General features: G+C 41.7%; 1 protein-coding gene across 1 annotated transcript in view; it reads left to right on the plus strand.

Moving 5' to 3' along the window:
* Positions 1 to 12,504, plus strand: part of Snup (snurportin-1) — a 103,258-nt gene that overhangs the window by 55,584 nt on the left and 35,170 nt on the right. Inside the window, exon 6 of the mRNA XM_080283385.1 lies at positions 3,236 to 3,321. Within this exon, the coding sequence (XP_080139511.1) occupies positions 3,236 to 3,321 (86 nt within the window). The remainder of the gene's footprint in view (positions 1 to 3,235; positions 3,322 to 12,504) is intronic.

A 12,504-nucleotide genomic window follows, 5' to 3' on the forward strand; every position in this document is an offset into this window, starting at 1 on the left:
ATGTTGCAGTCAGTAATACTAATAATACTGTAATCTGGTCTTTTGTTTCTCAAAGCTCCAGTTCTTCCAGTAAGGAATTCACTAGTGTTCGACACACATGCAGCACTGAAAACAAAAAACAATTATGTACAGTATACTGTACAAGTTTAGTCGCCAGAAGTGGCAGCAATTTCTATCTATCCATCTGTCTATTGCTAGATGCCTTAATCCCTTATACGGGGTGGCCACAAACAAATCGCCTCCAAGTCACCCTGTCCCCCTCTATTTCATTGCCTTGCTCCTAATTCACACCCCCCTCTCTTATATACCTCTCCACTCCATCCCTCCATCTCATCCTCGGCTTTCCCCTCCCTCTCCCCCCTCCACCTCACTCACATACACTCTCCTTGCCAGTCTCTCACTCTCCATCCTCTCCACATGGCCAAACCACCTCAGTTTGTTTCTCCTAACATTTCCTATCTCATCCACATCCACACCACAATGCTCCTTCACATCCTCATTTGTCAGTCTCTCTATCCATGTGACTCCACAGGCTCCTCTCAAATAACTCATTTCCACTGCTCTCACTCTTGTCTTTTGTCCCTCCAACAACGTCCATGCTTCACTTCCATACATTAGAGTTCGTATCACAATACTGTCATGTAACAACTTTTTCACTTCCATGCTCGCTTCCCCTGTTTCTTATCACTGCCTTCAGGAGCCAGCAACCTTTCTTCCTTCTAATCATTTCGTTTCTCTGTGTTTTAGCATATGAATATCCTCTTCCTTTACTGCCCAGGTCTCACTACAAATACAGCATTACACACCTAAACACATGCTGCTTACAAAGATCCCTTAGCATGGAGGGAGAGTCCTCCCTTTTTCAGGAGAGGCAACAGCTTCCTAAACTTCTTGCAAGCACTACTTACCCTACCCACAGAGCTAGCTCTAGTTTCCACTTCCAGGTCATAACATGCCTTCCAAATAACAAAATTGTTCCACACTCTCATGAGACTCACCATCAAGATCAATCTTTTCATGCCTGATACTCTCCACATACTCTCCCTGACACACTGCACACAAAATCAGCATTATCTTGCAGTTTACCTGTGATACCACTACATGGTTTTTCCTCATAATTAAAAAAAGTATTCTGGTTGGTCAGTTTGAAGAATTTGGAAGAAAAAGGCTTCAACTGAGGGACACTGATCCAATAACTGGAATCACCACAAGGAAGCAGTCCACAAGACTTCAGAGAAAATGCTTTGAGAAACTGACCAGACTCAAAGCCACGTCTATTGAGATGCGTAGTAAGTTGCAATTTACTGGTTACTTTATTACAGCTTGGTAATGAAAGTTCTGTTATAAACTGTGTGTACTAAATTTTTTTAAACCTAATAGTTCAGGGACAGCCATTATTGGAATTGGAGTTACTGTACTGTATTTTAGCAAAGCAAAATGTGAGGTAATAGAAGTGATTTAGAGGTGTAACACTGTACAGTATGTCATTTTATTTTTTATTTATTTATTTTTTTTTCAGAGACAGGTTATAATAAAATTTTTTAGGCCCATCTCTGTGGAGTATGTTCCCATGTCATGCTTCACCACCTTCCACCATGTGAGCCTGTCCTGCTCACTCATTTTTCTCCACACTGCCTATGGTCTTGCTTCTTCAGTGTTACCCTCAGTCATATCATCAGACATTACTTTTTCCAGATTCTGACCACTCGTGTTAGTTGGATATACACTGATTCATACCATGTGACTCATCATCATCATCATCATCATTCATACCTTTTTTGCACCCAAGGATGGGGTGAGCTAAGGCTTGGATAACTAGAGAAAAAAAAATGATAGGTGAAACTTTCAAAAGTCAGCACAATTGAATAGGCAACATTTTCAATAACTTACCACTCAAGCTCTGAAATTCTGACTCCACCTTACAAGCATACACTTGCACAAATACAGTACTTGCTTCATACCACCCATCACTGTGAGTCAGTCTGGCATTTTATTTCTTCAGCAGGAAGGAACGGTTGCCAGGCCTGTGTCATGCTCTCCTTCAAACAAAATTCTTCCATTCTGCTCAGTTTGCTGTCAGTTCCCAAGCCGCATTGCACTCCATGCCTCGCTATAGCACGTACTCATTTACCAATACAGATCCACTTTCTTCTTAGCCAACCATGCATCATCCTAGCAACAAACTTGCTCAGATACAGTAGTGTACAGGTATACCCCAGGACGATACCCCTAGATGTGATACCCTGGCTTTGCGATGGGGGTAGAAATGCCACCATACCCCTCCTAACGATGGCCAAACCCCAGTTTAACAATGGGTTTAATATTTTTTTTTTTTTTTTTTTTACCAATTTTGATGAGATATATTTTGTGTTTCGGTTGATTTATAAACTTTTTTTATAATTAGATTCATGTGTTTTAGTCATAGGTGGGGTGAACATTGTCATTTGGGGGGACAGTTTACTTAGTCTGGTTTTTTCCAGGCTTATATTTGACATTTTTCAGATTTTATTTTTATGTTAAGGTGAGTTATAAACTGCTTTTTGGCTTAGTTTAGCCTGTTTTAAAGCTATTTGGGATTTTAGGTTAGCTAGAAACTTGTTTTTGGACTCATTTGGGTGGGTTTAGGACTTGCTTGGGGGAAGCCCAAGGCTAAAAATGCATCCTTATACTTTATATGTTAAATCTGCCCTGATATATGATACCTCGCCTAGCGATGGGTTTTTACTTAACCAAGTGCATTGTTAAACCGGGGTATACCTGTACTGTATACCATTTTCACTACTGCATTCACACCCATTCTCTCCTCATGGCCATGCAATCTTAGGATTTTCTTCAGCTCTGGTATCCACAAACTTCCTTACTCCATGTCATGCATGAATCACATTACCAGTATTCTTTTTCTTGTCCATTCTCTGCACTCCACACACATTCCTCAACAGCCTCATTTCCACTGCCCGTACTCTTGACTTTTAATTTTCATGTCACACCATAGTCTCACAACTGTATGCTAAAGTAGATTCTAAATCTCCATCATGCAGTCCTCTTGCAGCTGCCACACTCGTACTTCTGTTTTTTATCAAGGGCTCCATAGCACCAGCCACTTTCCTTTCCTGTGCCACTCTAGTCGTCAGTTCTTTTGCACATGAACCTCTCTTTTGTATCACTGCATCCAAGTCCTTAAACGCTCTCATCATGCGATTTTTTATTAATTTTTGGTGTAACTGTCATATTCCAGACTCTCTTTAGATTTGAGTGGCTGAAGTCAAGGATACTGGAAGAAGCTCCTGATGTACAGCAGGTCAGCAGACTCAATCCATTCAGGTAAGAAAATAATGTTTTTTCTTTCCTTCCCAGCCTTGTGTAGCAAAGGGTCATCATCACTGTCATTACTGCAGTACTACTAAATACAAACAGTGGGGAACTGACAACTGAACATAGTGCAACTTGCTGCCTTGGACAGAAGCTGCTGCTCGAAGAGTGGATGGACAAACAAACAGGCTGATGGAAGAACATGAAACATTTTTTCATATACATATACATACAGTATAGGAATGGTTCACAACATTTTTAGCTTAGGGGACTCCCCATGTCCAGAAAAATATTCCAGTCACCACATGGGACTTAGGGCCTAGACCAGGGGTTTCAGCCTGGTATAAATTACACTTTTTTTTTTTTTTTTAATACATTGTCTGGACGGAGTCCGGTTTAGATATCGTTTTTTGTTGAGTTTATTTGTTTGTTTGTTTCTTTGTTAGCGACATTACACTCAATCCTTAATTTAAGGGACCTCCATTTAAGGTATTTCGGATTTAAGGGACTCCATATTCTACCTGACAGACGGACAAGACTATACAAAAATTATACGTAACGTCTAGGTTATACATATTAACCCTTCGTTAGTCAGGTGGGGTGTTTTGGCACGCCAAATTTTTTTAAAAACTCATATTTCCCAGCTGGTAATTTGAATATTTCTCTCCGTTCCAGTACTCTCCTGATTCAGTGAGGGGAGGGAGCATGTGGATTGGTTTAGTCCTTCCTCTGCTGTAGTGAGAGAGAGGGGCACTTTTCCCCCCCCCCCTGGGGTGTCCAGTCACCCCATCAGACTAACCATTTAGATCATATTCTGATATAGATTGTTTTTTTTATCTTATTTTTGCATATTGTTTATCATTATACTGATTTCAAAAATCACAAAATGTATTTTCCTGTGCGTATTTACCTGACAAATGAGATATGAGTCTATTTGCTGTTTTTTTACTGATATTATAATTAATTGTATTCTATATTATAAATTAATAGACACCACCTACAAGGCATTCAATCTTTTCATTAGTGATTGCGGAGATATGCTGAAGCGTCAGTATGAATATATTTTACATGTTGGTAACACTACAAGTATTTTTGTATTGGGGTGTTGTAACACCCCACCGGACTAACCACATTTGAATACACCACAGGACTAATGAAGGGTTAATATATTTCTTTATACAGTACCCATAAAATAATATTTATAATCATAAAAATAAGTAAGATAAGTGACACAATCATTGCATTTCATAATATGATTGTCTTTATATGTGGTAAAACAATGGACATTTTCAAGTCAGGGACATTTTCAAATAAGGGGCAAGTTGATTCCCCATTTAGTCCCTTAAATTGAGGTTTGTGTGTACGTAAAAATGGGTGAATGAAATAATATGAAACTTTCAGGATATGTTATCACTTTTCCCAAAAGAAAGTGATTAAATTTGGGGGGAGGGAATATTGAATGACCTTGAAAGGTCAAAGTCATGGTCACGGGTGTTCAGAGGGCTATGACTTCAAACAAGTTGAAGATAGAGATACAGGTGTTTATTATAACAGACATACAGGAACCTGTAATTTGGGCTTTCATTTGGCACTGGACCCTAGTCCTTGTGTGACCTTGAAAGGGCAAACTCAAGGGTCTTGGGTATTCAAGGGACTATAACTTGAAACTGGTTGAAGATAGAGAGATATTTACTATTATCAGGTAGATGGGGCGCTCACCATCCACTCACTCGATGTAGTGCTGCTTTGGGTGTCTTCCCTTTCCTCTGTTCTTTCCTTTCTCTTCTGTCTTTCTTTCCTTCATTTTTTCCTTTTCCCTCTGTCAACGGGTGACTTTACACTCCCTCTTCTGTCTTTCTTTCCATCATTCTTTCCTCTTCCTTCTGCCTATGGGTGACTTTACACTGAGTGACCAAGCCAAATGGTTTCCTGTACACTGGGAAGCCATTTACTGTGCTGGGTGGTAACTATATAACCAGATTATGGTGCCTGGTGGTTTGGTAGGTAATTAAGGCACTCCAGTTGGATTGAGCCTGTGTAGGTTTATATCCAAGGGGTGGTTAAGGTTGATTGCTCATGTAATTCCACTCAGGGATGAGTGAGGCTGGTCACTTTTATCCTAAATATCAGGACCAACTTGCCTAGCCCTGGGCTCCCACGCTTCTCATGGGGTAACATAAGATTGGATAATGAATGGATCGGCATATAGGATGTCCTATACAGTATAAGTCTTTAATTGGTACCGTGACCTTTGACTGTAAGTGACCTTGAAAGGTCAAACTCAAGGTCATGGATATTCAGGAGGCTATAACTTAAAACCCATTAAGGATAGGTGTTTACTGTTATGAAGATATAGGAAGTCTCGTATGGGCTTTTATTTGGTGGCATGACCTTTGACCATGAGTAACCTTGAAAGGTCACATGCAAAATCACTGATTTTCAGAGGATGGAACTGGAAAACATTTGTGCCATTGCCTTAGACTTTAACCCTTATACTCCGGACTTAAATTTCACGGCACCGTAGGAATTTGTGCATAAAAAATGAGCGGGAAATTTCAAACTGTCTATTTAGTTTGATGTTTTATGCACTCAGAATACTAGACAAAGTAGCGGGTTATAATATATAATTTGAAAGCTTAGAAGCTGCTCTTTGCCATGATAAAATCAGAAAGAAGGAATAATGATCATGGGCAGGCATAAAAAATAAAACAAAAAAGGTGATATTGCTGGCCAAAAACGTAAAGAATTTACAACTCGTTTAATATGTGTACAGACATGAAACTTATTGGTATTCAGAGTCATACAGGTGTATTGATATTCCTAGAAGACGTACAGGTTATTCCATGGGCCTCTTGTGGTAGCTGGGGTGATATTCTGGGCAAAATCCCTTGTTTCACATGATGCAGACATAGCAAGTCCACATTCATTTATTTCTGTCAATAATAGCCCAAAACATCACTGTCATGTAATGTCATATATCACAGCTTATGCCTGAAATACTCATTTACTGGTGGACATATACGTATATTAGTTATTTCACTTATAAATCAGCTAAAAAGGATAATATACAGCATAATCCCAATTTCCACTCACTCACAAGCAAGATGGCAGACCTGCTGCTCTCTGTTTGACTCTGTAATAAAAGCTGGAACATGATTGGATAGCTATAGAGAGAATGGGAAGCATTGGGCCAATCATAAGCCTCGATGTGTGACGTCTAGCCTCAACCAAAACAAACTTCCCATTCTCACACGAGCGGGGCATTTGAAGGCAGCCACGATCGTGGAGTCACGAAGTCTGCTGAAGAAGCCATGATCATGGCTACGCAGAGGATAAGGGTTAATTATGTACTGTACTGACACAAAACATCAGCGCCAATTCAGTATTAACAGCAGTAAAACAACTGCTGTTGGGCAAGGTTTGTTGTGCCTGGCACCACTTTTCTGTGTGTGTGTGTGTGTGTGTGTGTGTGCGTGTGTGTGTGTGTGTGTGTGTGTGTGTGTGTGTGTGTGTGTGTGTGTGTGTGTGTGTGTGGAGAGTAATGGATAAGGGAACACTTTATTCTAGCTTGCTTCTCTATATTCACATGGGGTAATGAACGATGGAGCAAGGGTCTTTCATCTCTCTGGGGACATTAACCATTAGAGTAAGGAATCATCAGGTCTCACCCTGTCTGTATTGTGGGAGGTATGAAACACTTGGCTACTACAAGAGGTTGGAGGGTTTAGTGCCTGACTTTTGCCCCTTTAATCTGTTTGAAGTATTTATTTATTTATTTATCTATTTATTTACCCCCTGAGGGTAGGGGGGTTTCAAGAACATTCTCTCAGTATCCCTTCTTGTCGTATGAGGCGACTAAAAGGGTTGGTAGTGGGTTAGTGTCCCACCCTGTAAAAAGAACAAACTATACAAGCGAATAAAGCCCCTCGGACCAGGACGGACCATACGTTGACTACTAAGGAACAGACAAAGGACTTTCCAAGTGTGGGGATATGGAATGTGAGAGCAGTGAATGATGAAGTGAAAGAGAGAGAGATTGTTCAGGTGCTTGAGGATGCAAGAGTGGATATATGTGGAAAGGTGAAAGGGTGAGCGAATGGGAATATGGTTTAGGAATATGTGCGGGAGTTAATGAGAATGAGAGGATAAGGGAAGGAGTATGTCTGATGATAAGCAAGAATTGGAAGGAGAATATAAGAGAGTATGAAACAGTGGGTGCAAGGATTGTATGGGTGTGGATGAAAGTAGGTATACAAGCTTGGGCAATTGTATGTTCGAATGCGCTGACAGAGGACCGAGTGGGAAGAGTGAAAGATGAGTTTTGGGCAAGTGTAGAAGCATGTATGGACAAGTTTGAGAGGAGCGGGAGTGTTTTTTATTGGAGACATGAATGGTAAAATTGGGAATGTATGAGTGGATGGAGTGGTTGGTCAGTGGGGGGTGCCAGCTGAAGTAGATGGGAATGGTAGTGCTTTGGTGGACATCTGTGCTGATTAGGGGTTGGCAATAGCCACAACTTCTATCGACATAAGATGATCCACAGGTATACATGGAGAGTCATGAGGAGGATGGACGGTGAACTTGTTGAACGAAAGGCAGTGGTAGATTACGTGTGTGTGGATGAGCGAATGAGAAGACAAGTATTAGATGCAAGAGTGTGGAGAGGGTGGGGGAATGGAATCTCGGACCATCACTTTGTGATGGCCAAGGTAGGGCTGCAAAGGAAATGGGTGAAGAGACGAAGGGGAAGACAGGAGGAAACAGTCCCTGTGAGAAGAGTGGAGAAGTTGCAAGATAGTGAGAAAATGGCAGAGTATAAGAGCATAGTGGAAGAAGGATTGAGAAGGTATGAGTTAACCCTTTAAACGCGGATCGTCGCATTTGCGACAGTCGGCCCAAAGGACAAAACGCCGGATCATCGCGTTTGCGATTTGAGTAAATTTTGAATAACCGCGGGCAAGCAGGCTCCAGCTGGTATTGTCTATCAGTACCACCACCCTCTAGCTACAACTAGCATACTTTACCTTTGTACTACTGACCTCAGTTGTTGCCAAATATCGCGTTTTCCCCCCGTCCCCCCCCCACCACCACCACCACGGCCCGGCCAGCCTGGCTGTGATACATGGCAGCGCTCTGAGCGCTCAGAACTGTAAATCTGCGATCTCCTCTCACAAGCAGTTTATGCTGCTAGGAAACGCTTGTTTCCCCAGTTGTAACACTAGCTTTTTTTCTCACGGTTTGCCACTGTTTAGCGTCAGTTTACTGCAGGCTTTCAAAGTGAGATTATGGCGAGTTCTAGCTCTTCCCAGTCAGTGCAAGCAGCCGACAGGAACGAGAATAAAGTGGCGGACGTAAGGCAGAATAAAAAGCACGCCGTGGTGATCTTTTGGGAAGTAATATGATTGAAAATAATGTAGTATACATGTTTTTAGCTGTGAAAATGGAAATGTTTGTTGAGTGACGGGAAGACCGCCGCCACAGTGCATGTCGGCCGTACGCTTCGTTGATTTTAGCCTTATTTTCAGTGCTTATTGTACAAATACGGATTCCTAACTACCTTTACGTTGTAGTATAAAGTTTACTGTGACAGAATGAGGCTGTGGTAGAGGGGAAACCGGGTTGCTGGAGGTGTGAAAGTGAAGATTTGGTTACCCAACTTTGCAAGTCTCCACAAGTCCTTGGGTAGTCCACGAAGGCTCAGCACCTGTCTCTGGAGAAAGCTGAATGTAAGTACTATCTGCCATACCAAGTATAATGTTCTAGGGTTAATCTCTGATTTTTGGCGAATATTTTCCTACAGGTACTCAGACCGCGATACAACCCCGCCACTCGGGGGGGATCGACTGTACACAGCCGCGTTTAAGGGGTTAAAGCAGATGAAAGGGGTGGAAGATGAATGTAAGATATTCATGGAAGAGATAGGTGCAGCGTGTGAGGTGGTTTGTGGAGTGAGGAGGAGATGCAGAGGTGTGCGAGGGACAGCATGGTGGAATGATGAGGTGAAACGAGCTGTGGAACAAAAGGCATACAGTATAGTGAATGGCTAGTGGGTAGAGGTAGGGGAGAAGATGAGAGAGAGAAGAGAGAAGTATATGTGAGCAGGAGAAGGGAGGTGAAGAGTTTGGTGAAGGAGAGTAAGAAGAAAGTGGATGAAGAGTTTGGGAGGAACCTGAGTGTAAAATGGAGGGAGAGTGAGAAATTGTTATGGAAGGAGGTACAGAGAGTAAAACAGTGTGAAAGGGGAAATAGCAGGAGAGTGAAAAATGGGAATAATAGATTGTTGGTGGAGAAGAGAGAGAAATTGAGGAGATGGAAGGAGCACTTTGAGGATTTGTTGAATGTAGAGAGTGAGAGCAGTGTGAGTATAAGTGGTTGGGGAATGGCTGGGAGAAGAAGAGATGAGAGGAGGGAGGAAGAGATCAGTAGGGTAGAAGTAGTGGAGGCAATGAAGAAGATCAAGATGGGAAAGGCCCCGGGGATTGGTGGAGTGTGTGGTAAAATGCTGAAGTATGGGGGTGAGATTGTTTAGGAGTGGGTATGGATGTTGTTTATATTGGCTTGGGAAGAGGGACGGGTTCCAGAGGAGTGGAAATCAGGTATAATTGTTCCTTTATACAAAGGGAAAGGGGAGAGAGAAGTATTTGGTAACCATAGGGGTATTTGCCTTCTTAGTGTGACTGGAGAAATATATGGTAGAATACTGACAGGGTTAGGCATATAACAGAGGAGCTAGTTGGAGAAGAACAAAGGGGATTTAGGAAGGGAAAAGGGTGTGTAGATCAGATATTTGTTCTAAGATGTTTAGTGGAGAAGTATTCAGAGAAGGGAGAGAAAGTGTATGCAGCCTTCATGGACTTGGAGAAAGCTTATGACAGAATAGATAGGCAAGGTATGTGGAAGGTATTAAGAATATACAGAGTGGAGGGGAAATTGTTGAATGCTGTGAAGAGTATGTACAAAGGAGCTAGGACTACGGTGCGAGTGGATGGTTAGTTGAGTGAGTTCTTTTATCTAAATGTGGGACTGAAACAGGTATGTGTGATGTCTCCATGGCTGTTTAATATATACATTGATGGGGTTGTAAAGGAGGTGCAAGGTAGGGCAGTGGATGTGGGGGTGGCTCTAATGAATGTGGGTGATATTTGGAAGATTCCGGTGTTGCAGTTTGCTGATGATACAGTATTGTTGAGTGAAGGTGAATGGGAGTTGCAGGGTTTGGTGAATGAATTTGGGACAGTGTGTAGGAAGAGGAATTTGAAAGTGAATGTAAACAAGAGTAAAGTTATGGTTTTCAAGAGAAGTGAAGTCACAGAATGCACAGTGAGGTTGGATGGTGAGGATATGGAGAATGTGAGTGCATTCAAGTACTTGGGTAGTGTGATGAGTAAGGATGGAACTTTTCATGATGAAGTGCTTAAAAGGGTACAGCAGGGAAGGAAGGTTGTTGGTTCACTGAAAGCAGTGATGAGAAATAGGGAGGTTAGTATGGAAGTTAAGAAGTCACTGCATGATAGTACTGTGATCCCTACCCTGATGTGTGGAAGCGAGTCATGGACCTTGCAAGAGGGGAGCAGGTCAAGAGTGAGAGCAGTGGAAATGAGCTACTTGAGAGGAGCATGTGGAGTGACATGGAGGGACAAGTTGATGATTGAAGAAGTGAAGGAACTCTGTGGGGTGGATGTGGATGTGGTTGAGAAAATTAGGAGAAATACACTGAGGTGGTTTGGACATGTGGAGAGAATGGAAAATGAAAGACTGACTGAGAGGGTGTATGTGGGTGAAGTGGAGGGAGGGAGAGGGAGGGAATTGAGAGGTATATGAGGGAGGGGGGAGTTGATTTGTGGGGGGGGAGGGCAGTCAAATGGTGGGTGACAGAGCGACTTGGAAGCGTTTTGTCCGTGGCCACCCTTTGTGGGATTAGGGCGTCGGGCTATGGATGGATGGATGGTTGGGACATGCAGTGATTACATGTTTTTTTTTTTTTTTTTTTTTTTTTTTTTTCCAGTCCAGGGATATTATCATGTGGTACTTTATTTTCCTGAATATACAAATATATATTCATTATTAGTATACAAGTCAACATTGTCATTCCTAATATGGAATCCTGTAGTCAAGCTCCTTATACACTAACTTTTAGGCTGACAGTTTTCGAAATGCTGGATATGTGAAGCAGTGGGTCAGAGAAGATGTGTAGAATGGAACTATCGACAAATAAAAGTTGGGACTCCCAGGTCTAGACCTAGATAGCACATGCCATTTTCATATTCAACTACACATAACCTAAATACTTGCTTGTATAACTGCATTAGTTATTCAATAAACATTTTTAAATGCAATGAATATTGGCATTTGTCTAGTTTACTGAAGCTGTGCTTAGACTGCTTGCTCAGAAAAATAATAGGTAAATCATACAAGAGAAAGTATGTAATTTTATTTTATTTATTTTTTTTAATGACAGTAAACATTTTGCAAAACTTTATCCAGATCTTGACGTTTGAAAGTGTTTAATTGGTCAAGGATAATCATGTTTAACTTTTTGTTGAGTCTGAAGCAAAGATATTAAGACATTCAAAATAACAAAACATAATCTACATCATCATCATCACCATCATCATTAGTCTCTTGTAGTATTTGTGGTAGGTGGTGGCGACCATCATCCACTCACTTGATGTAGTGCTGCCTACTTCTTCCTTAGCCTTTATCATTCTTTTTCTGTGCCTGTCGTCCTCTCTTCTTATTTCTCCCATCTTTCTTGTCACTTACTGCTTTTCTTTCCTTTACAGGTGGCTTTACATTGAGTGACAAGCCAAATGGTTTCCTGTAAGCCAAGAAACCATTTACAACGCTGGATGGTAACCATATAACCAACTCATACGTGCTCCCTACGTGTCAGCAAGTGGGTTGGTGGAGGGTTAGTGCCCCTCCCCATAAAACAAATAACTCAAAGTCAAAATGGCCACCCCTTACAGGATTATGGCATCTGGCAATAGATAGATAGATAGATAGTCAGGCCCCGCTATATGTTCATTTGCTGTTTGATAAATCATTACAGTGGTGAACTAAAAGTTATACCCAGTTTTGCTATAACGATGGTAAAATTCGCATATCCAGTAATTTTGGCGGTTGCATACGATAGTCCCATGTGTACGCAGTGTCTCCCGCGCAAGGCGGCAGTTGGCAGCTTGACCCAAGATG

Source organism: Coenobita brevimanus, chromosome 97 (assembly GCF_032717465.1).
Source record: "Coenobita brevimanus isolate Jiangsu-jjx chromosome 97, ASM3271746v2, whole genome shotgun sequence".
In the NCBI taxonomy this organism is placed as follows: Eukaryota; Metazoa; Arthropoda; class Malacostraca; order Decapoda; family Coenobitidae; genus Coenobita; species Coenobita brevimanus.